At 44.8% G+C, this 26,855-nt stretch overlaps 3 protein-coding genes and 4 non-coding genes across 14 annotated transcripts; 1 reads left to right on the forward strand and 6 right to left on the reverse strand.

The window, feature by feature from the left end:
- Nucleotides 1-46: 46 nt before the first annotated feature.
- Nucleotides 47-153, reverse strand: LOC120454714. Its single transcript, XR_005616647.1, has one exon. It is a non-coding gene; the product is annotated as a U6 spliceosomal RNA (small nuclear RNA).
- Nucleotides 154-597: 444 nt separating this feature from the next.
- Nucleotides 598-704, reverse strand: LOC120454715. The gene has a single exon (XR_005616648.1). It is a non-coding gene; the product is annotated as a U6 spliceosomal RNA (small nuclear RNA).
- Nucleotides 705-960: 256 nt separating this feature from the next.
- Nucleotides 961-8,379, reverse strand: LOC120452660 (extended synaptotagmin-2-B). 7 transcript variants are annotated; one of them, XM_039636991.1, is made up of 11 exons: nt 8,260-8,379; nt 7,646-7,727; nt 5,648-6,131; nt 5,038-5,589; nt 4,800-4,970; nt 3,359-3,444; nt 3,056-3,104; nt 2,823-2,999; nt 2,333-2,764; nt 1,455-1,958; nt 961-1,193 (listed from the first exon to the last, which is right to left on the reverse strand). In XM_039636991.1, the coding sequence occupies exons 2-11, from the start codon at nt 7,648-7,650 to the stop codon at nt 1,104-1,106; spliced, it is 2,550 nt and encodes an 849-aa protein (XP_039492925.1). In that variant the 5' UTR covers nt 7,651-7,727; nt 8,260-8,379; the 3' UTR covers nt 961-1,103. The 7 variants fall into 7 exon arrangements, with proteins under 7 accessions (XP_039492925.1, XP_039492923.1, XP_039492924.1 ...); XM_039636989.1 differs by lacking the exon at nt 3,359-3,444 and adding an exon at nt 4,125-4,222; XM_039636990.1 differs by lacking the exon at nt 3,359-3,444 and adding an exon at nt 4,475-4,560.
- Nucleotides 1,236-1,342, reverse strand: LOC120454716. The gene has a single exon (XR_005616649.1). It is a non-coding gene; the product is annotated as a U6 spliceosomal RNA (small nuclear RNA).
- On the reverse strand, nt 2,080-2,151 carry Trnad-guc. Its single transcript has one exon. It is a non-coding gene; the product is annotated as a tRNA-Asp (tRNA).
- A 4,914-nt stretch (nt 8,380-13,293) lies between the features above and the next one.
- LOC120454300 (ATP-binding cassette sub-family C member 4) lies at nt 13,294-20,988 on the forward strand. The gene is made up of 8 exons (XM_039639498.2): nt 13,294-13,493; nt 15,699-15,932; nt 16,024-16,155; nt 16,214-16,398; nt 16,474-18,299; nt 18,364-19,246; nt 19,312-20,008; nt 20,073-20,988. Exons 2-8 carry the CDS (start codon nt 15,748-15,750, stop codon nt 20,380-20,382), a joined length of 4,218 nt encoding a protein of 1,405 aa, XP_039495432.1. The 5' UTR covers nt 13,294-13,493; nt 15,699-15,747; the 3' UTR covers nt 20,383-20,988.
- A 77-nt stretch (nt 20,989-21,065) lies between these two features.
- LOC120454299 lies at nt 21,066-26,644 on the reverse strand. Of its 2 annotated transcripts, XM_039639496.2 has the most exons (5): nt 26,385-26,644; nt 24,700-26,309; nt 24,519-24,642; nt 22,194-24,459; nt 21,066-22,127 (listed from the first exon to the last, which is right to left on the reverse strand). In XM_039639496.2, the coding sequence occupies exons 1-5, from the start codon at nt 26,511-26,513 to the stop codon at nt 21,115-21,117; spliced, it is 5,142 nt and encodes a 1,713-aa protein (XP_039495430.1). In that variant the 5' UTR covers nt 26,514-26,644; the 3' UTR covers nt 21,066-21,114. The 2 variants fall into 2 exon arrangements, with proteins under 2 accessions (XP_039495430.1, XP_039495429.1); XM_039639495.2 differs by having other exon boundaries at nt 21,066-24,459.
- Nucleotides 26,645-26,855: the final 211 nt, after the last annotated feature.

Below are 26,855 nucleotides of genomic sequence, written 5' to 3' on the forward strand. Positions count from 1 at the left end.
ATATTCTTATTCTATTGGACACCAATGTCCACCTTCATGTAAGCAAAAAAATGTGGAACGCTTCACGATTTTGCGTGTCATCCTTGCGCAGGGGCCATGCTAATCTTCTCTGTATCGTTCCAATTTTAGTATATGTTCTGCCGAAGCAAGAACGAAGTACAATTGAAAATTTCTCTATATATACGAACGGAGACCGGAAAAAGAAATTGAGAATTATAAAAAAGATGAGGAGCTGGTGCCCTCTGTGTTTGGCAAGCTAACATTTTCTCCGTTTGCCTGAGTAGATGGCGTTTTATTCTACAGTGTAAAATTAATGTAGAATTGTAACTTTATATGCCTGAATAAAACTATATTGGAATAATAATCTTGAAAAATCTTGCAAGAAATATAAAACAACATAATTTAATAAAAGTCCAATATATAAAAGGTTTAAGAAGAATTTTGTCAAACTAGAATTTTAGGATTATTTGTTGTGAAAGAAATCATTCCGTTAAAATTCTTGTACTGAATAATATAAATATGTATATGAAGCATATGCTTTGAAAGTAGGTTTTTGGAGTTAAGCATTAAAGCAGTGAAGCAATCGCAGGTAGGCAAAAAAATGTGGAACGCTTCACGATTTTGCGTGTCATCCTTGCGCAGGGGCCATGCTAATCTTCTCTGTATCGTTCCAATTTTAGTATATGTTCTGCCGAAGCAAGAACGAAGTAGGGATGATAACGTACCTATATAAATGAGCGACCTCGGGAAAAGGTAGTTGGGAATTATAAGAATTGTTGAATGGTCTTAAGAACCCTCTCCTTAAGACTTACAAAATGATGGGTGCTGGAATATATTTATTTCCAAAATGTCTTCTAGAATCAAAGAGTCTAATTTTTTGTTTGTTGAAAACACAGTTCGATTTATTGACTATAATAAATTGATAGTTTTAAATATAGAGGCACGACTAAGAGAGTTTTGTTTCGTTTTGGTTAGGGACCAAAAAAATGTATACATAACGAATAAAAAAGGATTTAAGTGCAATTGGTAAAAAAGTGTCGAGTTCTTCTTGAGTTGATTGTGCTGTAATGAGACTCTGCATTCGGCATTTGACTCCGCTTTTCCTACTCGTGCCGTATTTCAGGCTGCAAGTCGAACCAAGAATTCAAGCCAGTTTGTGTGGTTATCTCGGCATCATCCAGAGGTATTTTCAGCTGAAAGAGGAGGACATCAAATTTAGATTGTAGATGTGGCAAAAAAATGTGGAACGCTTCACGATTTTGCGTGTCATCCTTGCGCAGGGGCCATGCTAATCTTCTCTGTATCGTTCCAATTTTAGTATATGTTCTGCCGAAGCAAGAACGAAGTTCAACTGTTCATCTTTCATATTTATATTGTACTCTTGCAGAATAAGCACTTGGGAATCGTAAGGATACGAAGGACATTTATCTGAGGGGTTGCTTTTGGGTACCTACCATGCCAATGATGGGACTGCCGCCGGATAGGAATCCCTTTTGTGTGCACACCGTCACCTCGAGTTCCGTCTGCCTGAGCTCGGCAATGGAAATCAGGTACTCAAAGGATGCATCGTAGACGGGGTTGCAGTTGTCCTTGATCACGCTCGTCTTGCGTTTCGACTCCTTGGTGCGTCCAGGCAGCAGGTACAGCTTAACATACGGATCGGGTATGTTGCTGGGATCGCGAAGTGGTATCTTCTGGATCTTGTGAATGGTCACGTCTAGTTTCTGACGCTGGGCGCTGTAGCGGATGGACAACTGCATCCGTCCGAGGCCATGTTCGCCGGGTGAGGAGGTGGAGTCCGGAAAGCGGTGGGTCAGCACGGAGGTGGCCAGCTCGCTGATGGGCTTTTCGCTGGAGGTGGAGGCCGACATGGCCGGCGAGACTTTCGTAGCCGCCACTGGATCTTCTTCACTGATGGGTGACTCGGCGGACAAGCGCTTGCTGGATGACTGAGATTCCTAAAAGGTAAAGAGAAATTACATTTTATATACTTTACATGAGTCATATGCTCTCACTTTTATTAAAAAAAACTATTTAAACAAAAATATAAATAAAAGGCAAAAAAAAGAATCACTGATTCTCCCCGACGGGGAATTGAACCCCGGTCTCCCGCGTGACAGGCGGGGATACTAACCACTATACTATCGAGGACCTTGAAACCACCCGAGCAAAAACTAATTCTTATAGTGGCTGTATTCAATATCAGTTTCTGTTTTGTTCTAAGAGCACCTATTTTAGTTACTTTTCATAGGATTTAGATCTACTATTTGCTATACACAGATTCTATGAAATACTACAAGCTTATCGTTGAGTTATGAAAGATCAAACCCACCTTAAATGCTGGAGGTGAAACTGCAGTCACGTCTGGTGTCTTCACGGAGCTGCTGCGTGTGAGGGCCGCCACTTGCTCCAAGGCATCCGATTCCTTGTCAATCTCACCGGGCTTTAGAATGCGCAGTGAAAGCGACATATAGAGTTTCGATTCCGGACCAGACTTCTGCAGTTGGAAGGGCTGCTGTATGACCTCCATATTGAATTGCTTGAGCAGCGTGCTGAGGGTGTAGGTGTACTGGCCAATATCGTTTCCGGTCTTCTGGTCGTAGATCTTGAGGTTCAGACACTCGTTATCGGGATTGCTGACCAGGAAGGTGAAGCCCTGCTCCCAAACGGGAGAATCATCACGCATTATCATGGCAGTCTGCTGTTTCTGCTTGTTCACGCTGCACACGAGATAGGGATCGGGTTTGGAGCTGGATCGAGCTTGCTGGGAGTGGATATAGCATATATGATTTATTTATTGATAAGTTTTTAATCAAACGCACCTTCAAATGCCTGGCTGAGTCGATGAATACACTGAGCACCGCCGAACTCATGCTGGTCACGCGTAGGAGTTGAGTTTCCAGCAAGATCTGCTGCAGATCATTGGGATCGGCAGTGAGTTTGTACCATTGCAGGCGGACATGCAGAAGTCCATGCTTGGCATCTTCCAAGGTGAGCCACTATCGTATATTATTAATATAATATTATTTGGCATACAATATTTCTAGTTACTTACACTATCCACAACGCCTTTCTTGATCACGCTGGCAATATCGATGCTGGCTCTATTTCGGGTATTTAAAAGGTTAAATTAGTTCACAGTAAATATGATTTAAAGTAAAAAAAAAAAACGAAAATGATAAAATCTCAACGGGTTCCCTTAAAATTCAAGCTGATTGAGGGCAACTCGTTCGTAGTTCTTGTTAGGGGAAGTTATTGGGGCAAGAGTGTGTGTCCGTTTTACTTGTATGTTCTTGTGGGTGCTCGTTGGTGTTCAATCAGTTAATCAATCAATCAATCAAATAGATGGTTGCCTAACCTGCCGAGCGACTCGTCATCACTAGTGCGGTCCCAGTCAAAAAGTCTGAGCACAAGTATGGCATGCTGCGAGACCTCGACCACAGCCTGCTCCATTCGTCGTTCGAACCAAAAGCAAGTTAAAAGACATTTTCGCATTAATAATGGTTAGTTTGGGCGCAAAGTCTACACAAACTACGTTCCAAATGTGGGTGGTTTATATACAGGGTCGAATCTAACTACGAAAATTGTCAGTGGCATGCCAGTGGTTCTTATTTCATTGTGTGTCCTGTGTGTCTGTGGTTCAAAGTGCTACAGCTTTTGCTTGTGGTTCAGAAACAGGTGTCAATCAACGGGCATGCAGATTAGTTTTTAATCGAGTCTTGTTAGGTCGGTATTGCGAGAGTGGTGAGATTTTCTTATTAATCAAAGTTACTTCAATTTAGTTTATAGGATTTTAACTACACTGAAATGAAACTACAATACCAATTAAACTAGGTGTTTAACACAATTTAAGCAAATGAAGTTGGTTTTACACTAGCTTAAGTTCACAAGAGTTCGAAACAATAAGTAAACACAAGTCAAATGCTATTTGTTTAATCAAACTATTTGGGTCACGAAGACCACTCCAATTGGCCAATTTCTCATCACTTCGCTGTGTACGCATTTTTCGGTGCTTGTTAGTAAACGTATTCAGAACATAAATTGAAATCAATAGATACGAAAAACCAAGAGATAGAACAAACAAACAAACGAATCGTGAATGCAGTTTCATGCGGCAATACAACCTGCCCAATACATCATCGCTCTGTACACCTGGCATAGTCTGATCATAGTCCCACAAAGAAAACCCAATATAGTGACCAATGGTGGTAAAAATACACGCCTAGAAAAACGAAAGTGTGTGTGAGTGTGTGTGTATTCTGGGTTTTCGCAGAGAAAAGTTTGGCAGACGAGTACTTAATCCATAGAGCAAAAGCGAAACGGAACGCAACGAAACTCAAGGAATATAGTCAGTCACTTTTCAGTTTCAGTTTCATGCAAAAACGAGCTCTCAACAAGCATTACTCACTCGGGTTGTTCAAAGGGGGGGTGTGGGGTGCTAACTCAAAAAAGGAAAAATGAAAATATTGCTTACCTGCCCAGGTTCTCGTCTTTCTTGGAATCATCCGAGTCCTTCAATTGAATCTCGACAAATTGACCCATTTGAATAAAAACAGTGGCCTGCGTTCAGGCGCCAAACAAAGTAATCGAGTAATGATAAAGGAATGAAAAATCAAAATGAAACTAACAGAAGGGCAAAAAACAACAAACTATTATGCAATAAATCGGTGGTTCTTTTTTTCAGTGTTGGATTGTATCATGCAGCAATCAATCGACAACATCGGCAGACTACAAAAAGCAAGGCAACAAGCGCTGGGGATTCGGGTAATCCCCGCCAGAATCTTTCAGAGAATACGCACCTCACACCAGTAGTCCCACTTGGGATTGACGTTGTTGTCTATGATCTGGGTCTTGAACTCCTGGGCGCCCACATTGATGATGGCATAGGGATCGGACTTGCCCTTGCCCAGCACACTGATGTCCTTCTTCATCAGGTCCTTGGCCTCGACCACGTGAATGCGCAGAATGCCCTGAAAATATTCATTCATTTATAAACAATTATAATTATTAATACTTATAGAGGTATTTTGAACTCACCTCCGGTTCGGGCATCTTTAAGGCCACCGCCGAAACCTCTTCGCTGAGTGAAATGGGCAGTTTGTTGGGCAACACCATCACATTGCCAATCTGCTCCACGATGATCCTGCGCAGCAAGTCACTCAGACCGGGCATGTCCATGAAATCAATTACGCCCACCAAATTGAAATCGATATTCGGATTGTTGAGGAAGAAGATCTGCAGTCCACCCACCAGGGGCATCGATCGAATCAGCGGCTTCATCACCACACGCACCCAGCCATGGATCTGAAAGTCCTTGATGCCACCCTTCATGCCACCCAAATAGAAATTGATGTCGCAATCGCTGGCATAAAACAGATCCAGATCCATGATAATCTCGTTGCGATCCACGTTCTTGTCGTAGATCTTCACGCCACCAATCCGCGGTGGTATGGTGCCCAGTATGATGCGATCGAATCGGAATCCATTCATCTTGTAGTTGGCCAGAGCCAGAGCCACATTGGGCTCGATGGTTTCCTTGACCAAGGTGCGTGCAAAGTGATTGGCATTGGGCCACACTTGCTTCAGGATCTGCAAAAAGGATAACAGATATCATTCATACTATTCATCTTATTCAGCAGCAGCTCACCTTGTTCAGCCACTCGCAGCGCTCCACGTCGGGAAAGTAGACCCACGCGGGCAGCTCATCGATTCTGGCCAGGATTACGTCCTTCTCGGAGGCCAAAGCCGAGGCCTTGGCCACGTCGCGCTTCCTCTCCGACGTCTTGGCCAACTGGTCGCGTGCCACCGACAGGATGACCGGTGCTATGAGCCAGGCCACCGACCAGCCCATGTAGCCCACCAGATAAATGGAGCCCACGATGGCCACCTTCTTGCCCAGCGTGTAGAACACGGAGAAAATGCTGTTATCATCGGGCACGGATTTCGTGGCCACCGTTGTGTTGCCATTTGCCGTCTGGGTGGGCGGCGTGCCGTTGCCGGTGGGCGTGGCCGGCGCCACCACTGGGGATTCGTTCATTTTCTTGGCCTCCACCAGCGGCACAAAGGGTTCGGTCTCCGTGGGATCGGGTGGGGTGGTGAACTCCGCCAAGGGCACCGTTGGAGTGTTATCGCTGCAAGCATTTAAGTATAAACATTCATGAGCATCTTGGGCAGATATTTCCGATTCCAAAGCTCCGAGAGCAACTGACTCATTAGCGTTTGCCGGCTAAGAAGCCGGCGTCGAACTCAATGCTCATGATTGTGATGATGTCATACTGTATGTGCTATTAGCTAGAAATGTGATCTTGAAATGCCTCACCGACTCTCTACGACTCATGTACTCTCGCCTGAATATAATATACAAAACGTTTATGAACACTTTGTTTGTTTACGTAGCTTAATTTTTCACTTCTTTAATACAGTCTTGCATTGCTCATACGCCGTGTGGGCGGGGTAAATTGACACAATTTTACGACTTTTCTAATGGTGCTCCACCACGCACCACCCACCGAGTTACCTGTTGAGTGGATACACAAAATAGCTTTCATTTCCATCGAGGGTAGAGCAACTTTGTTGGCAAGTTTGCTGCTCACAAAGAAAGTATAAGGGTATCGAGTTACCTATTTAAACTTTGGCAACGAAAACTTATTTCTTTTTCTCTTTCTGCTTTTCTTTGTAAGTTAAGTATTTGTCCCATTTTTAGCCGAAATTATTTTAAAAGCATTTAATCGTTTTTTGTCAGTAATTGAACAGCTCTTCAACTTTCCACAGTTTTCCGTGTGTATTTCACATTTCCGCCCAAACTTTTCTTTTTATTTCGCTTCTGCCTTAATTATTCAACGCTTAGCAGCAGCTGTTGACTTTATTCAAATTTCCCAGAATATATCTCATTGTTTACCTTTTCAATTCTTTTTCATGCGGTGGCTTTGGGGACTCATTATGATATAGCCGTAATTTTCTTTTAGCAGCTCATACAACATTCATGTGCAACCTTGACTTGAATAGTCGCACAAAACCAAACTTTTCCAGAGATTTACAACCTCAGCATTTCACGCTTTTCCACGCTTTGTTAGCTGCTAACAACAAAGGCGCCCAGAAAATTGTTCACTAAGCTGAATTCTTGGAGTGCCCAACTGGGGAGGTTTGCATATTCCTTCTGCGAATTTCAGAGGGACATCCTCTCCGGTTACGAGCTTTGCTAATTCGACTTTAACTGCTGGGGAATTGTTACATCTCGTTCTGAGCTGCTGGGCACCTGTTGCATAGTCACCATCCTCCTGCCTCCTGCCCCAAAATGGGGCATCCAAAATTATACGTTCTACACGCGTTTCAAACGAAGTGTGAGAGCCGAGAAGCGAATTCAAGAGAGGAACTTAATTCTAGACTGGCTGCCAAAGCTTGTCTGCCTTCAAAAATAATGGGGAGACCACTTCCCATTGCCAAGAACTTGAACCGAACATGGTTTTATTTTTTGTTTTGCTCAAACTCGGGTTTTTGTTTCTTTTTTTTTGGCTGCTCTTCAGGTTTCTTGGCGATGACGTAGTCTTGGCATGTGAGTGTTTCGAATACTTGAGTGAGTGAGTCGCTTGTGTCGTGTAAATGTGCATAAATAAATGATAAATAAATAAATTAATTGTGGCATCACCTCATCGTTTAGCTTGTGCTCTCACTTGTGTTGTGTTGGTATTTTGAATGATATTTGGGGGTTGGGAAATATTTGTGTGCATCTGAAATAAAGATTTCGTTATCAATTAAACGAACTGTTATCAAGATGGTTTTTTGAATAAATTGAATAAATTCCACTCGAATTGGTTGGTTTTTAATCACTGTACATTTGCATTTTATCATATATCATGCTCGTATCAGCCATTTCGGATTTTGACTCTTCTATAAATAGTCCAACATTTAATAATCTTTCTCTGTGCATTTCTCTATTGGTTTTTGTAACGTAAACATTTTGAGTAGAACATTTGTGGGCTTTGCAATTATTTGAAAATTATGCATTTCTTTGAACATATTTAGATAGCTGGTCGGAGCTAAAATTCCTTTCATTTGAAATTCACACACAAAAACCACACCGAACGGAAAGCCAACTAAATACGTATTTGCATATATATTGGGGGGCGAATATATCGCTCAGGGCGTCGAGAATGTTTTTTGTATATTTTTATCAAGTTCTACATTCCGCAGTAAACAAATGAGTTTTTCAAAAACACAACCGCATTTCGTTTTTACATTGAAAAAGCAGATTATACGCACCGAGAGCACGAAACAAATTTGTAATAAACCTGATTACTTCACTTCAGTATATTTCTTTTCGAAATGCTGTAATAAACGAGGCGAATTCAGCGACTTTTCATTGTGAGCGGCGTTTCGGAACTGAATTGAATTCAATTCAATTCTCGCAGCCCCAGCCACTAGAAGAATCTCACGACTTTGGCGCCTTTGAGTGAAAGCTCCCCTATTTGAGTGGAAGCTACATTGCCGCAGCAGCCATCAGAAGCACCAGCAGCTCTGCGGGATCCTTGGCGCCATGGTTCCCCATGGACGGGGGCCACTGCACAGCAAGGTTGCGCCCACCAAAGGACCTCTTTGTGCGACAATTAATCTGAATATTAATGAGCAGCTCAGTGCTTCTGTTCACCAGCAATCAATTAAAACTAAGGCTCATGCGTGATTCGATTTAAAACTATATTTATGAAGAAACAGGGAATGCAGGAAATTTAACAAAAAAGCCATAGAAAAGGATAATGATTTGAATATTAATGCTGAATTTGTATATATGGAAATGAGTAGATAAGTAACCCAGTTTAGTTTTATGTAATGATTTTTTGTTAGACGATCGTTTTTCCACTCATGTGTTGACCAGTGTAATTGGACTGATTGTCCTTGGTCCTGGGTCAAGTGGTAATTGTTATTGTTAGCCGCCTGCTTTTTTTTTCTGCTGCCCAACGACTCACTGGCAAATGAGATAAAATCTAGGCTGTGTTGTTGGGTAATTAGCAAAACAGTTTGAGAGCCACTGCCGCATGACGCACACGGGCGTAATAAACCCAGAGAAGTGTGTAGCCATGTTTAAGGATTAAGCGGCGTTTTTTCTGTTTTGTTGCGCGATTCCGTTCGGTTTTTCATAAATATCAAATGGCTGCGTAACACATGGCGTTTGTGTAATAATCATGGCATATGCATTTTTAATGCATCGACGTGAAATCGAAAGGTAAACAAAGGCAGTGAGCGAATCGAGGTGGTGCTGCACCACGAAAAAGCGCAAATCAAAAGCAAACAATGTCTGTCCGGGAGGAAGAGCGTACTTGAACATGGCCTTCAACACTCACCCACACTTGGCCATAGCTCACACACACCGCCACACCCACACACCCACGCACGCACACCGATGCACACATTGTCTGGCTGCAGGACATGCAGGAGAGCAGCAGAACTCTGCCGAAGGACGAAGGCAGCTGGCAGGCAAATGGAGCCAGCGGATCCCGTGTCCCCACACACAAAGAGAAAATATATCCGCGAGATTCTGTCAATTTTCTGCGATTAAAATAGCTCAGGGTCACATCAAATCATTTAATGGATGTAAAAATATCCTATTGATGTTTCATGCGCAGCATTATACATACATGAATTCACATCATATTCAAGCATTTTTAAGCCGACTTAAATATTATTATTATTTAGTTGGTTTTAAATATTTTTAGTTTCTGTTGTAGTATTTTTCCTCTGTGTATTTGGTAATCAAGCGGATGTTAGTTGCTCCTTTCCGGTGAAGCAAACATACGTATTCTCATATTCCCGATTAATGACACAATGAAGCCTGAGGGAAATTTCGCTTTCACTCACATCCTGCATCCTTTTAAGTGAAGTAAATGAAGTTACATTTACACACACGTGCCTCCATTTAATTGCCCCTAAATATTTTATGCGACCTCCTCTGATTTGCCTCTAACTCATGCGAGCTCCTGCGAGGTTTTTCAACTTTGAACCCACTTTTTTGGGGGGCGTGGCAGCCAGCGGCTGGTAATAAAACTTTCGCAACGTCAACGTGCCACAAAATCTAATTCACAACTAAACTGAGACAATTCCCTGGCGATAATCGAGGTCGCACGATGTCGACGCCTTGACTTTATTGAACGAACAATGTAAACAAATTGGGAATATTCTACTTTTTCTGTACTGTTGAGTTTTGCAAGTAAATTGCGTCACATCGCCTTTGATTTATGGAGCGCCGTTCAGTGGAGCAAAAAGATGGAAACCTGTGAGACCTGGTCCACTGAAGCTAACTTTGATGATGTGCAGCAGGTCAAGCAGACACTGAGACACGGTGAGAATATTTTAGAATCATTTGGCTTTTTATTACTGATATTTATTGTGTGATCAACACGAATATCGGGGTATATAAGGGTGTTTCCGAATATAAAACACCAATTTTGAATACAAAAAAATTTAAAAACACATTGTACTTAAAACGTAAAATTTTATAGAATCACTGCAATTTTTATCTGTGCATCGGAAGCAACATTGATTGCAGACGAATCTCTTAGATACATTAAGGGAAATACATAAAAGGAGGTCAGAATGAAATTACAGCCAATGGAGACGCAAGGCTCCACAGCTGGCAATTCAATCAGAAAACACGCAATTTAAACTTGCTTTAAGATTCTCGAATTTTATGTAGTGCTTTTCAAAGATTTCGGAAAAACATTCTAATCACTCGTGCGAAACTTGGGCGAACACGTTTTCGCCATTTTCATGGCTCAGGTGAATTTCCTTACAAAGCCAAATGTTTTGAGTCCTTTCTTAAAGTCTTCTTGTTTGCCAGGCAACTTTTTTCTTTTCGACTACGTGTGGTTAGCCAAAAAAGACCTTTAGCCAAGTTGTTATATGCAGATGTTGTTAACGTAAAGCGGCCTCGGGGATACATATAAAGTAACTGACATGGGAGTCGGGCAAACAGGCAAACTGGCAACTGCAAATGAAAGTTTCGCCACCCAGGATACGTCCCTTAAATTATCCTCCATTCCAGGCATGTTTCAGACTTTGTGTTTGCTCCGTAATCCGAATCCATTATTGGGCTTTAATATCGTAGGTCGCCGCACTGACCACAACTGGGTATCTATGTACGTACAAATGCCTTTTGCCTTATGAATTAAACACAAGTTTGTTTCTATTTTTTCTGAACGGGCTATTGCCCCGAAATGCCGACGGTTCTCGACTCCCACACCAAAGTGAAGAAACACGCACGGAAATCGTTGATTGCGGCAATAAAAGGAAAAAACAATGCCAGCCGAAAAGGCAGCCGATTATTAATGTGGCTTAGTTGGTTCAAAGGATACAATGTCAAGGATTGTTTGAGGAAAAAACAGCAGCGGGAAACTAGTTTCGAATATACAACTTCCGTTTAAGGATTTGCAATTCATGGCTCATAAAACAAAGTGTTGTGAACGATTTATAATCCGATTGTTCAGTATCCATACTTAAATTCGTTAGGTATAGTCGATTTTTTAAATTTTTATAAGGTTCATACCGCATATATAATTAAGAAGCACGTGCCTGCATTTCAGTGTCAAAACTGTCAAACTATCCTTGCAATTTAAACTATTTCATGCTGGTATGTGGGTCACACATCAACACACATTTAGTCTGAGCACGCAGTGTATTAATCTTACTAAACTATCTAATTAAAATATTTGTTTAATTATACGGGCAGGAGAATTCCGAGGGAATTCCAGTCAGCAACATTCCCCGGTGCATATAAAGCGTTCCACGTTGGGGCAACAACTTAACCCAAACGCAAATCCGGAACTTTTTCCCTCGCCTGACTCATCACCAGCTGCAAGGATATCGCTGGCAGTGTGTTTGTGAGGGGCTAGCCACAACCGCAGGACCGGAGACGCCTTAATGTGTCCACATTTTAATTACCCTTGATGTCGAGTGCGAAAGGCTGCCACCGAAAAATAAAGGATAAACAGCAGCAACAACAGAGGAGCAGCAAAAAAAGCAAAGAAAAAAACAGTTGAAGGCTTCATGGAAACGCGCTGGCTTTCATAAATATTTCAAATGCCTACCAAAGTCAACCCTTCTACTCTGACAGCTCTTTCTGTCACTTGACACACTGCGTTTTATACGTTTTTCTTTTTTTTGTGAAACTTTGCCTGGGACAACGCTGCGTATGTGTAATTTACATGCTTCAAGTTGAATGAAACCAATGGGAGTGTCCCAAGAGTAGCGATAAGAGGCAAACCTTTTCGCAGGTGGACTTGGGGAAGTCGCCACTTAGGACTTTTGCATTTTTAATGTTACACACAAAAAAAACATAGGGTTACAGCACTAGCTAATCGCGATTTTTGATAAGCAACTATTTTGAATTAGTTTTATAACTTTTACTCTTTTGCTAGTTTACCTTTGGCTTGTTAATTTATGTTCTTAAATATCTTCACTTGAACCGCACACAATTGAAAGAGTTCATAGTTGTCAAAGGACATTTACAGTGGTCCCATTTTCCGCTGAGCCTTTGCCCAGTTTGAGCGTCACTTGCCTTTTTGGCAAACAATGCCAATGGGTTACCAAAAATAAAATTCACTTGTGCAGCCCCTTTCTAGTAATGTTTCCTTTCTTTTATTGCGTTTTTTTTTTTTTTTTGCGGCCCGGCACTCAAGTTTCTGTATTGATTCGAAAAAGTCGCGCGCGAATTTCCTCCACAGGCTTTTGGAAAAACATCCGCCGGGATTTTCACTTTAGCCGTGCTGAGTGTCCCGTTGTACGCGAGTCGCACAACTGAAAGTGCGGTAACTGAAAGCGAAATTCTATTGCCTTTGCAATATCACTCATACGCAGTGGTTGACCTACATCCTGTAACAAGGTTTTCGAGAGCGCAATTGAGTGAGAGAGCGAGCTTTGTTGTTTACGTTCTCAGCTATTTTTGGCGCCAAAATAGAACAACTGTTGCGGTGCGTGTTTACATAAGTTGACAGGGGGTGGTGGGGGGTGTGCTTAAGGACATTAAATGTTGAGCAGCTGTACTGATTGCAAATTACTTAAGTGCCTCTAATACACATTGTAAGTAAAATTATAATTTAATGATAAATTTATGTAAGCATTACATAATTTAATCATATTTTAATTATATTTAAATAAATAATTCTCTTTAACAATTTACATATTACACGTGTATACATTACATGTCAAAAGCTTTAGGCTTTTTTACATACAAGAAGCTTTTGCTCGCTCTTCTGCATATCTCTCCCCCTCTCTTACACAGATTTAGATACACGCATTTCATTCGGTGCCGAACTGTTGAAGGAGGCGGTCGTGTTTGTCGCGTACGGGTGCGCATTCGTTGGTCCGTGTGTGTGTGAGTGTGCGTGAGTCGGCGTTTTGTGCTTGTGTGCATACTATTTCTGCACGTGCTGCTCCGTTGCGACCTATTCGAGTGGTACAATAATAGAGCACGGTAGTGGGAACCGCTTATTGCTCTGATAGCACAAGTAAGTGTCTTTCGAGTGATTAAATCTAACGGTGAATGGTAATATTTGGAAGTGGCTATATTCGCGTAATAAGTGGCGTATGCACATGTGTACATGTGTACATTGTGTGCGCTCTTGCTTCTTTGTTTTCGATGGCCGCCTGTCTGCTCAATGTGCTGTTATGTCGCCGTCTGCTGTAATTCTCCTTCGCCTTTACGTCATTAACCGTTATTAAATTTAGTTCCTACCATTGTGTGCCGAGTGTGGAATACTTTCCATGTGCAAAGCGGCACTGGAAGCGATTGGAATGCCGGTTTTCCACCAAACAACCACTTGTTTGCCCGTGGGGTCGCAGCCGATTGCCCCAGTGCTCGTGTATAATATACACATGTAGATATATACAGTGGGAATTAAATAACGTGGACCAAACGTGTTGGCAAAAAGAAAATTCTAATTAATTAGACAAACTCATAAGAAAGTTTATCAAAGTATTTGTACTTTTTGAAACCCATTATATTACTATAATGAAATCACATTTTTTGTTAGTGTACAGTTGCCTGCTAATATGCCTTCTATACGGGTTTTACCTCTGCTGTAGCCCAAAATCCCAATTAGTGAGTTCCACCATTCAATGTTTCACTGTAACTGACTTGGCGATACAGGTAAAAATAAATTAATCACTGGTTTACAATCTGTTCGTTATGCGCCTGTCTGTGTTTATTTAGCGCGTTCATAAATTAGATTTCGTTGGAAATATTTATGGAAACCTAAAACTCCGAATTGATTGTCACAGTTGTTGCTTACAAAACTCAATTTAAGCAATTGAAACAATATTAAAATTCCACAAGTGCCTAAAATAATTACTAAACTTCAATTTAAGATAACGGACTGATAAAACTGAAGGCAATTTCTAGCTGATATGAACATCTGTATATATAGTAGTTTTGCATATAAGTAGTTTTAATTGCTGTAATCGAAATGGAAAGACATACAGCACGTTTTTCTGTCTATTTACGTAAATTCATTGGCATCGTCACATTTTATTAAAGGCCTGCGCCCAGACAATTTAGATCTATTAATTCGAAAAGGGGAGCGGCAATTAAGGGGCGTTGGAACTCAAGTTTAAAAGTGCTTTAATGTTATTTCACAATGTGCAACTGTGGAGCATGAAAATTTCCCGGTCAATAACTCCACAACAACTGCCAGCATGTGAAGTTAACTCGAAAAGTTTTAATTTGAAAAGGGAAATTTCCGCTTTGAGCAACTGGGTCAAAATAATTTCGCCCAGCTCAAAGCCTCAATGAAAAAGCATCCGTAGTTATAAACAGAAATATGTACGTGTCCAAATACCGGTCTCGCTTATCTGAGAAGGTCTCTGGACTTTTGCTTGCCAATTAATAAACATTATGATTATTGTCATACGAAGATGTGCAAGTGCCGACTGCGGCTCAAAATGCGTTTTGATTTACGCTCCCCGTGTCGCATGCTATCAGTTACAGACATAACAAATAGCTATTATAGGCATATGCTTACATATACATATATATAGACATTGGGCTAACGACCGATATCGTGTGACTGACCCTATGTCTATGCTCCGTGAACTTCGATCCACGCATCCTCATATTCTTCACAGAACCCCAGTTAATTCATAAAACTTATCTAAATAGATGAAGCCTACGAAATCTGAGTGCTCACCTTTCTCTATCCATAATAAAAGCTAGCTTCGCTTCTAGTCACACGTAGACCTTATCAGGCACGAGAAGACTATAGTTTATGGCAGTCTATTGGAAATGTATATTACTATACTATATTTTCATCTAGTAGATAGATAGATACACAGTAGTACTTTTGCTTTTATGCATAAAACTGCAAACTTTTATTGGTCAAGGTCTTTGCTGATAAGAAAGTAGCTATTGCTAGACTAGTCTTCGAGCAATCAACTAGTTTTATACTACATACAAACATGATAAAGACATGGGAATGCAGGCGAATACAGTACACATTGGTTATTTGAAAGTCATATATTGAAATCATTTCTAACTGCATTATATATGTTTTTGTAAATGTTTTACGCAATTTCTAAATTTAATTGTGATTCACATTCAACACTTAGTTAATGTTAAAAACATGTCATTGAACCAATGTTAAGGGCGAGTATAGCTGACTGGTACATTATATCTTTAAGCGTTTAATTATTTAACATGAGCCTATTTGCGATTGCAGGCAGACGGATTTTCTGATCTAGACGAGAGCTATCCATCCATATGATAGCATGGATAGTAGTGCCAAGCCAACGCGGAAAAACCCGCGACAGCATGCAAATATTATTTCACAACTAATATTTGCCTGGGCGATACCCTTACTCTATCGAGGATCCCGCAGAGGCCTGAATACGGATGACCTTACGCAATGTCTCAAGGAAGATCAATCCGAGCAGTTGGGTGACCGTTTGGAGGAGTAAGTATTCAGATTTAACATCCTTTTCAACTGACAATAAACACTTAGGAAAAGTGTTATTAATCACACGTGAATTGTGATTATCTTTTAGTCAATGGTTTAAGGAACTGGAGCGATCCCACCGCAAGAAACAGAAGCCCCGTCTCAGAAACGCACTGTTGCGCTGTTTTCTAGGTCCCACGATCATCAATGGCCTCATTTGCTTAATCTACATAGTAATCAAGTGAGTTGGAGATTGAATTAAATGCGTCATGTGTAATATAAAAAATATCTCTTTTCAGAACCTTGATTCCAGCTATTCTTGCGCAGCTGTTGATTCAGTTCCAAAAAACTTCTGTGCCGGAGGTAAGAAATATCAATTTGAATGATGTTTCGATATCCGATTCCTTGAATCGAACTGCACGGGCAATAGGAAACTATGTGATGAGTCAGGCTGTCGCCGCTTCTGGCGGATCTCCGGGTGATGGTAAGCTTTAAACAATGGATTTTCATTCTTGATGTAAATATACAAATGAATCATTTACATATTCACATATTTCAGCCTTTTCCCCCAATTCACTGGACAAAGGGGGTCCCCTGAGAGAACCGATGCATCCGCAAGTAGATGGAGTGGACCACAATGCAACCGCTGTGCGAAGCCTCATGGATCGGACCGTGGACCACATGTGGAACGATATGTACAGTCTGGGCGCCGTCATGGTGCTCTCGACGCTGTTCTGCTGCTTCCTGCTGCACCATGTCGATCTTCGCCAGCGGCTAATGGGCGCCCGGATGCGAATAGCCTGCTGCTCGCTTATCTATCGGAAAACCCTAAGGCTCTCGATGAAAACGGCTGGTCAGACGCCAGCTGGTTACCTAATCAACCTGCTCTCGAATGACGTGAACCGTTTGGACTATGGCTTCATATTCGTGCACTGGATCTGGATTATGCCGTTGCAGGCGGTGCTCACATGCTACCTGATTTGGCTGAGCATTAGCATCCCAGCGGTTGTGGGAGTAGTTGGACTGCTTTTGAAAACGGTGCCCGTGCAGACGGCCTTGAGCAAGGTAACCTCTGTGCTGCGGATGAGAATTGCGGAGCGAACGGACGCGAGAGTGGGCATCATGAACGAGCTGGTGCAGGGCATTCAGGTTATCAAGATGTACGCCTGGGAGAAACCGTTCCAGGCGGTGGTGGCCGAGGCTCGGCGGAGCGAAATCAAGCAGATCCGATATGCATCTTACCTGCGTGGCTTCTACCTCAGCACCATGGTGTTCACAGAGCGATCCACGTTGTACATCACCCTGGCAGCGGCTGCTTTAATGGGTCAAACCATAACCGCTGACTTTGTATTCTCAGCTGCCAGTTACTACAACATCCTGCAACTGGTGGCTGCCATTTGGTATCCGCTAGCTGTTAGTTTCGGAGCGGAAGCTTTGGTTTCGTTGCGTCGGATTCAGGACTTCCTTTTACTCGAGGGACGTGAGGAGCGCACTCAAGGACTTACCCATAAGCGAGATGAGGAAGGGGGAGACTCGAGAGCTGTGACCATCAAGGATATCAATGCTAGCTGGGATAATGAGAAGCCACAGAGAACTTTGCAAGGCATTAATCTGCAGATCGAGAAGGGCCAACTGTGCGCTGTGATTGGACCGGTGGGAGCCGGAAAGAGTTCTATCCTCCAGTTGCTCCTGGGTGAGCTGCCAGTTATCGATGGAGGAGTATATATCCAGGGTGACCTCTCCTATGCAGCCCAGGAACCATGGCTCTTTACGGGATCGGTGCGAAATAACATCCTCTTCGGGGAGGAGTTTGATAGGAAGCGCTACCAGGAGGTAACACGGTGCTGTGCCCTCACCACGGATTTCCAACAGCTGCCAAATGGAGACAAAACACTTGTGGGTGAGCGCGGAGCGTCCTTATCCGGAGGCCAAAGAGCACGCATCAGCTTGGCCCGAGCTGTCTACAAGCCCGCCCAGATTTATTTGATGGACGATCCGCTAAGTGCTGTAGATGCGCACGTGGGCAGGCATCTCTTCGATGAGGTCATTGGACCCAGAGGGCGGCTGGCTCAGCTGAAGGCGACTCGCATTCTAGTGACCCACCAGGTGCACTTCCTGTCCGAGGCCGATGTTATTGTGATTGTCGACCAGGGAAGGATTTTGAGGCAAGGCACCTACCAGGAGCTCGTCAACAGTGATCTGGACTTCGCAAAGCTTCTGGAGCGACCCAAGGAGGAGGAGGCGGAAAACAGTCGCAACCAATCATCCCCGTTAAGTTCCAACTCACTGGACAGTGACGACGAGGACATACCCTTCATCGATGGTGTGAAAGATGGCTATCAGCAGTTGAGAAAACAGAGCAGCTCGGTACATGGCAGCAAGTCGGTGGGTTTGCAATGTCCCAACATTTTGTGTTCACCTAATGTAAGCAATGCTTTTCCCGTTTCAGTTGGACAGCACCCAACTGGAAGATAATGTCGATGAGGATGCTCTGGCCGAGGCCCAAGCATCTGGCGGCATATCACCGCGCGTTTGGTACGAGTACTTCCATGCGGGCAGCACTCTCCTGAGCTTCAGCTTCATGGTCTTTGTGATGGTGATGTCCCAGGTGGTGTGCAGCAGTTCTGATTTCTTTGCGAACATCTGGACACAGCAGGAGCATCAGCGGTCGCAAGGAGAGGTCACCAGCTTCACCACCTTCGAGTGCATGTACATATACGGTGCTCTGATCATCGCCGTGGTGATCATGACCACGTTCCGGGGCTTCCTGTTCTTCAAGATTTGCATGCATGCGTCTAAGGTGCTGCACGATCGCATGTTTGCCTGCATCCTGCACGCCACCATGAGATTCTTTGACACCACTCCCTCGGGAAGGATTCTGAATCGCTTCTCCAAAGATATGGGCGCCATTGATGAGCTGTTGCCGCGAGCCATGATGGATTTTATACAGATCGCTCTGGTGATGTTCGGAATTCTGATTGTGATTGGTATACTGAATCCGGTTTTGGTGGCCGCCATGTTGGTGGTGGCCGTTGTGGATGTGCTCATCTTGAAGTTGTACCTGAGGCCCTCGCAGGATCTCAAGCGATTGGAGGGCATCTGCCGCAGTCCGGTATTCTCCCATCTCAGTGCTTCGCTTTCGGGTCTGGCCATCATTCGATCCCGCCAGTTGCAAGATGTGGTGGCCAAGGAGTTTGATTTGCTGCAGGATGTGCACAGCAGCGTGTGGCAACTGACCATGGCAGCGAATACGGCTTTAGGCTTGTGGCTGGACTGCGTCAGTTGCGTTTTCCTAACTACTGTCACCTTCAGCTTCATTATCTCCAGTGAAAGTGAGTTCCATAAGAATTATTTAATTAAATAGAATATAACTGATTGGTATATTTTCTTCTTTTAGCCACTTATAGCGGTAACGTAGGCTTGGCCATTGCCCAGGCCATGATCCTAACCGGAATGGTGCAATATGGAGTGCGCCAGGTGGCCGAGTCCTTGCAGCAGATGACAAGCGTGGAACGCGTCCTGCAATACACCGAACTGGAGCAGGAGCCAGCGCTGAGCGAGAAGTCGCCACCGAAGCAGTGGCCCACCCGTGGTCAGGTGGAGTTCCGCAACATGAACTGTCGTTATGATCCAAATGGATCGCCGGTGCTTAAGAATCTGAATCTAACCATTGAGGCGGGCTGGAAGGTTGGCATTGTGGGACGTACGGGTGCCGGAAAGTCCTCGCTAATTGGTGCTCTCTTCCGACTGGCTCACATCGAGGGAGAGATTCTCATCGATGGTATTGAGACGGGAACGATTTCATTGGAAACTCTGCGCACCCGCATTTCGATTATACCCCAGGATCCGGTACTGTTTTCGGCCACCATCCGCTACAATCTGGACCCCTTCGAGCGGTATACAGATGCCGAGCTGTGGAGCGCTCTGGAGGATGTGGAGCTGCGAGGAGCCATTCCCGGCCTGGACTACCTGGTCACGGAAAGGGGCGGCAATTTCAGCGTGGGCCAGCGTCAGCTGCTCTGCCTTGCAAGAGCGATACTGCGAAACAACAAGGTGCTGGTACTGGATGAGGCCACGGCCAATGTGGATCCACAGTGAGTCCTAGATCGGCAGTTTCTATATCTACAGAACAATCTTCTAATACATATAATTTCTCAGAACCGATGCCCTGATCCAGCGCACCATACGCAACAAGTTCAAGCAGTGCACAGTTCTCACCGTTGCTCATCGATTGCACACAGTCATGGATTCGGATCGGATTATAGTAATGGATGCTGGTGTAGCGGTGGAATTCGATGTGCCGTATTTGCTGCTCAAGAAGTCGCAAGGACATCTCCGGCAAATGGTCGAGGCCACTGGCAACGAAGCGGAAGCACTGAAGAAGACGGCCAGTGACAGTCACAAAAGGATGCAGAGGGAGCGGGATGAGCGAGACCGCGATGTGGATGAAGATGAGCGCCAGGAGTGAGAAACGGTGACCCAACATATCCATCGGAAATCGCATTTATCCAAATCTGGTGCTTACAATGGCTCAAGGTTGCAAAATCTTGGGCGCCCAATGGAAAAGGGGTGCTGTCCAAAACAAAAGCCGTACCAAAATGATTTTTTTGTGCACATACACATATTATGTTATCAATGTTTCATTTTCTTAGTTTAGTTAAGTTTGTTAACGAAAAGTCTAGATGTGTGCTGCCTTATACGTATTGTACTTAGATCTAATCTCCACCTGGGACTACACTGTAATATTTGTCCATCAGCTTATTGTGGACCGCCAGTGAAACGGATGTTTACTTACAACATGACAAAGATACTTACACTCTGGTTCCAGACTAGAACTGAAACACCGAGGTCCTTAAAGGATCAGTGGGTTACTCTACTCACTAGTTAGTCCATCAAATATATACTGTATATATATTGTGTACATTATTGCAAGTAGATATTCATAAAAGCGAACTATTGTACTTGAAACTCTAGATAGAAATTTAATAAATATTCGTCGAGTTTATTAAAATATAAATAAGATTCACACAAATTGGTAATAAAATTTAAAATTTAACATATTGAGCAAATTTGATACAATCGTTTTTGACAGTCATTTTTGGACACATAATTGCAAAGTTTATTAAAATATAAATAATTGTCATAAAATGGATAAAACAATTTAAAACCTAAACAAACGAATTGTGTAAATGTTCGACGATCATTTTCGAGGCGACTTTCGATGCGATGTCTTGACACCTGATCCTATTTGAACTGAGGACTGGCGAGTTTGATTTGTACTTAGTTTGCTTTGTTGTTCATAAGGAATGGGTGGAGTTCCATCTGGATAGTTTACCAGCGAGATGCGACTCTCCCCGGAGAACAGTTGCGAACCGGTGCTGTTGACGGACCCAGCTTTCTCTGGTATGGAGAGGAATGATCCCACTGGTGTGGATGTCTTTTGTCTGTCGTTGGTCGCTCCGGTGGCATGGCTTACACCCACTCCTGCTGTTTGCTCATTGTTGCTGGGGGAGAGCGAGTGCAGGACCGACTTCAAAAAGTGTCCCCTTAGCGACTCATCTGAACTCTCAGTGGTGTCGCCGTTGTGCACTCGATGTTTGAGAAGCTCGCGCGTTAGGAATTCCCTCAGATTAAGCGATCTTCCTATCTGACTTGCATCCTGCACTGTGGAATCGTCCTTGGACCTGTGACTGTGATCGTTGCCTCCACGTAGCCGCGACTTTCGCGGCCGTCTTTCTGGCGACGAGGCTGTTGTGCTGCTGCTGCACATCTCATCCACCTGCTGTTGCCGCTGATGCATTGTGGCATGCCAGCACTGACGTCTCTGATCCCCGTCACTGGAAAAGTTGCTGCCGGATAGGGGATCTATGCCACTCTCGTTCGGTTGATCGTTGGTTACCGGGGCGACGCTCTCGCGCCGCGTACTACTAGCCACCTCCTGACCAGTCAATGTGGTATCAGTGGCATTGCCTCGTCGAAAAGAGTTCTTCAGAATATTCCGCTGGCGGAGTTCCTCCTCTATATTGAATGAATCGGAAGAATCATTCTCTAAACGGTCACTGTCTATGAGGTCCCTCTGATCGGCCGGTTGCTTGGCCATAAGTTTTTCAAAGTATTCCCTGCGTTTGGGAAATTCTTGAATACTAGCATTGACCACACGCAGCTGTCGCAACAGTTCACCCGGCGACAGAGTGGCCTGATCGGCATCCTGACCTATCTCCAGGTGGATGTGGGTGCTGGTCATGTTATGAAGATACGCATTAATGCTAGGAAACTCACGGTAGTCCGTTCCTTGAGTGCGCTGGTTGATCGCGTGGATCAACTCATTAAATTCACCCTGCAACCGTTGGCTCTGATCAGCATCCAAGCGCGACAGATCCAACTGCAACTCTCTGGCATACTGATCAAAACTGGGAAATGGCTTGTGCAACGGTGTGGCGGCCACAATATTTGATTGTCCCGGCGTTTCCACTTCGGTGATGGTCGACAGCTCGTGCGCCAGATCCTCGGCGTTCAGTTGAGGACTATACCGCCTAATCGTGGCCGGAGGAGCCTTCATTCGGCCGCGTGCTGTATTGTTCTGCGTGGAGGAGCCGAGCGAGATGGGTTCCATATCGACGCACACCTGTCCCTGGGCCGTTATGGGACGCGAGTCCGCGATGCCGCTATCCCTGCTGGCTGCTGTCGGCTTGTGCTTCTGCAGCGGCAAGGCTTCCGAGGTCGAGGGCGTTTGAGAGTCGCTGCGATCGGACAGTGTTCGGCATCTGGTGCGCTGTTGTCCAGTTGGGAGCTCAAAGTATTCAGTGGATTGGCGCTCGCCATCGCTGTTCGATGTAAGGGTGACCTCCACCAGTCGCTGCTTCTCCTCGCGCACCTTCGTGATCAGCTCCGTCAGTTCGGCGATCCGCTGGGTGCAATTCTCCGTGAGCTGCGCATAGCGTTCCATGTTTCGAGCAGACGACTCGTCGCTGGTAGATTGGCATTTCGATTTTTCGGCCACTACGCGGTTTGTGCTTTTATCCACAGGCAAGGATACTCCGCCATGACCTTGTTTCATGATCTTTGGATCTCTTTTTTGTTGCACTGCACCTTTTGATGGCTGCTGTCGCTCCCTTTCTTGAGGAGCCGGAACTCTGCCGTTTTCTTTTTGAGCTGACACATTTTTCCTGTCTCCCTGTGGAATCTTTTCCACTTTGTGCTCTCTCTGTTTGTTGGTTTGCTGACAGTCCTCCAGATTCTTGGCCAATCGTTTGTTCCATATTTGATCGAAGACGCGCAGACTTCTCTCTTCGTCCTGCGACTGTTGCTCCCTTTGCAGCTGCTGCTGGCAACGTATTGATGCTTCCAAATCATCGATTAAGCTGCGATTGTCGGCAATAAAGGATTGCACCCGCTCCACGCGCTGCTCGTTCATAACCGTCTCTTCGTCCTGATCCCTTTCAGCTCTTCCAGCTTCGGCCTCGGCACAGGGCGTAACGTTTCTCGATGAGTTGATCACCGAGGTTGAGGGTGTGGCCACATACGAGGAACTGACACCCATATCATCTATATTCTGGCGCGTCATTCCCAGCAGGCGATTTATGTATTGAACAACCATGGGATGTAATGGAGCAGAAACGGGAGCCGCCGATGCAGAAGGAATTCCTGGGTTCAAATTTTTATAGCTTACTGGCGGCAGACTGCGATAGGCGGTGGAGTTGGAATCTATGGATATCTGACGCTGATCCTGTGGCAATGGCCGCTTTGCGTAATCCTGTGCCGTCTGCTTTGCCGCATCGTCTCTTGGTGTGCTCTCAGTTGAGCCCAGGGGCACATCCTTTTCATTATCAATAGCTGACGGCTTTGCTTTGGCTTTCGACTTAGCTCTTGGTACATATTGCTTTACAGTTCCATCGCTCCTCACTTTAATGATGATCTCCACTGGCCCATCTTCTTTTGCGGTTGACTTTGGCTGATCACCCTCACTGGATTTTACGCTTTTTGCCTCTTTGTAGAATTTTCTTAGCCGCTGCTCGAGAATAGCCTCCTTCTGCTGCAAATCAGATTCGCGTTCGTTCAAGGTCCTCGTTCTCTCGGATAGAATATCAGCTCGCTCCTGACGTATATTATTCAATTCCTGTGCATTGTCACCCTTTGATCCAGCTGTTTCGCCCGCCTTCAGTTCCTCCAACAGCTGGACTCGAATTTTTTCAATGCGCTCAAGCAAACTTTTTAGCCTCATCGCTTTCAGTGAGTTTGATTGCTCGGCCTTCAGGTCCGACTTGAGCTGTTTGCTTTGATCATCAACGTAGTCGAGGAGAATGGAACAGCAGCTCTCCGTGCTGCCAAGATTATCGCGGCCCATTTGAACAGGAGGTTCGCCCACATTGACGGCCATCGGAGCTTTCGATTTGCTACGCGACGAGTTTGGAGGCGTTGATTTGGTGCGCACTTCCGGGCAGGTGATGATGGCCGGACGAAGCAGCATTTCTTCCATTGCCTCGTTCATCTTCTGCTCTCGCCTGGCAGCCGCATCCGCGAACCGATGGCTGGGTATAATGTTAGCCTGTTGTTGGAAAAATAAGTTTGCATTATTTAAAGGGAAAAGATATTTGAATCCCTTACATCGGTTGGCAAGAGCTGTGGTTGCTGTTGGGTTAAGGCATCCAGCTTTTCCGTCAATTCGGCACAATCCCTTCGCACTTGCTCGCGTTCCAGAGCCTTTTGACCACGATCGTTACTGATTTTCCTGTTAGAATGAGTTATTAGTATTCATTAACATAAATTCAGTGCGTTTGCCTATTACCTAAGCTTGTCCAGCTCCTGTTCCCGCAGCTCCCTCAGTTGGTTCTCGATGCGAGCATGATCCATGGCGGTCATTTGGGTGGCATCCTTCTCATTGCACTGCACCGACTGCGTCGGAGCTTCGTACGTTCTATGGTATTTATTGCTATGGTCGTAGAACTGCACACGACCCGATTGAGTCGTCTTTGGATCCTGTCGCGTGGACATGGTATATGTGGTGGTGGATACAGTGGAGTGCGTAGCAGTGCTCGGTGGAGCAGTAACAGCGGGAACGTGCACGGCTGGCTGATTCGGCATCATTTGCTGCGGTGCGTACATCGGATGAGGTTGTGGAAACTGGGCTTGCATGGGAAATGGCATTGAGTATGGCATCGCATATGGTTGCATCGGGTGTTGGGCATACGGATGCATGTACGGCTGATTCTGCGGCATGGGATAACAATGGGTCAATGGTGGATTTGGCATGGGTGGCATAGTCTGCTCTGGAATCTGTTGAAGGATTCGGGGAGGTTCCGCTGCTGGCTCGTGTATAGCTGTTACTTTGCGCAACGTAGCTGGAGTTTTGGCCTTCTGACCTCTTTGTAATCCCGCATCTATTACCTTGGCAGGCGCTGGATTTATTTTTAAGCCCGGTCGCTTGACTGTCGGCTGATTACGTGGTGCCGTTGCGGTTTTTTTGGGTGATCCTTTAGCAGTTTTAGTGGGTGATTTTCTGGGTGCTGGAGCAGGAACGGGTTCCTCACGCTCTACAGTTTTCCTGGGCGATCTTGGCAGAGATTTGGTGGGACTAGGCGGCGCAGATACCGATGGAGTATGATCTGCTTCCCTTTGCTGAGTTGGCCCAGTTCGCGTGGTAGTAGTGGTTTTCCTTACCAAATCGCTGATCTGAGTAAATCTCGGCCGACGTTGGGGTTCATCATCACTGGGTCTCACGACATGGCTGAATTTGCGGTTGGTTTGCATGAACCTATCATTAATATCCATACCTTCAGGATTCTTGTGGGTTTCGGAAATGGTTTCCTCGATTTCCACGTCTAGGATTACGGGGGGAGTCTTCTGGAGACGCCGATTGCTGATGGGACTCTCGCTGAGCAGAATGGATGAGTCGTCCTGTGAGGATGCGTCATCCTCCTTCTCATCCTCACCATCGGTGCTGGCACATCCACAGCTGGTTGTCCTTTTGCGTTTGCCCTTGCAACAGGGTTTGTTACAACCGCTCTCCAGTCGATTTTCTTTGTCCTCCACAACGGTCGTTTGTGTGCCCGCCGAGGCACGTCCCTCCGCATTCAGATTCATTGCGTTTGTGGCGCGCAACTCGACGCTAGCTTTTCCCGATCTTTTCATGGCCTGCTTGCGACACCTTTGGATTTTCTCGATTCTCTCTTGCTTCTGCTGCTCGATGCGTTCGTTTTCCTTCTGTGCGGCGCGATGGGCGGCGCCCACCTGGAAAATGGCCGAACGGTAGTCCTGGTGTTTTTTGACCAAAACATGCTCACGCCACGCATCCAGCTCCTTTTGCTTGACCTGCTCCAATTTGTCGATTTGACGCCGCTTTTCGGCAGCCACCTCCTCGCGTATCTGGCGTGCCAGGTGGTTGGACTTCTCACGCACCTGGTTGTCGAAATTGGGTCATGGTTAGTCTTACAATTACTGCGCAATGGACGCGGAGCCCAAGGGCCAAGTTACCTGCTTCAAACGGGTTATGCGACGCTCACTCTCGAGATCTTTGCGTACTTGCTCTGGATCGTCCAGTGGTCCGATGGGCCTCCTCAAGCTGGCCCCGAACTTTCCATTTATGGTTACCTGCAGAGCCATCTGCTCTATCTGAAATATGTTCGTATATGGGGCAGCATTTACGCCGTAGAAATCGAAACTAGTTTGAGCGTAAAATCAAACAACCAACGTCTTCAAAAATTCCTCCCAAGCGGCAGTGTGACCGTAGATGAATAACTTAATGTGCTAGTAAATGCAATCCCTCAAATATACCAACAAATTCAACAAAAATAATGCGCGGTGCTTTTAAGAAAAATTTAAGTGTTTAAAAGTTCTGTGTTGTTTTCATGTGAAATAACTTAACAAATGCGTTCTGTAAGATTCAAAAATATTTATGCCATAACATTACCAAAACAGCACAGACACAAACCTCGATAGCCCAAT

Source organism: Drosophila santomea, chromosome 3R (assembly GCF_016746245.2).
Source record: "Drosophila santomea strain STO CAGO 1482 chromosome 3R, Prin_Dsan_1.1, whole genome shotgun sequence".
Lineage (NCBI taxonomy): Eukaryota > Metazoa > Arthropoda > Insecta > Diptera > Drosophilidae > Drosophila > Drosophila santomea.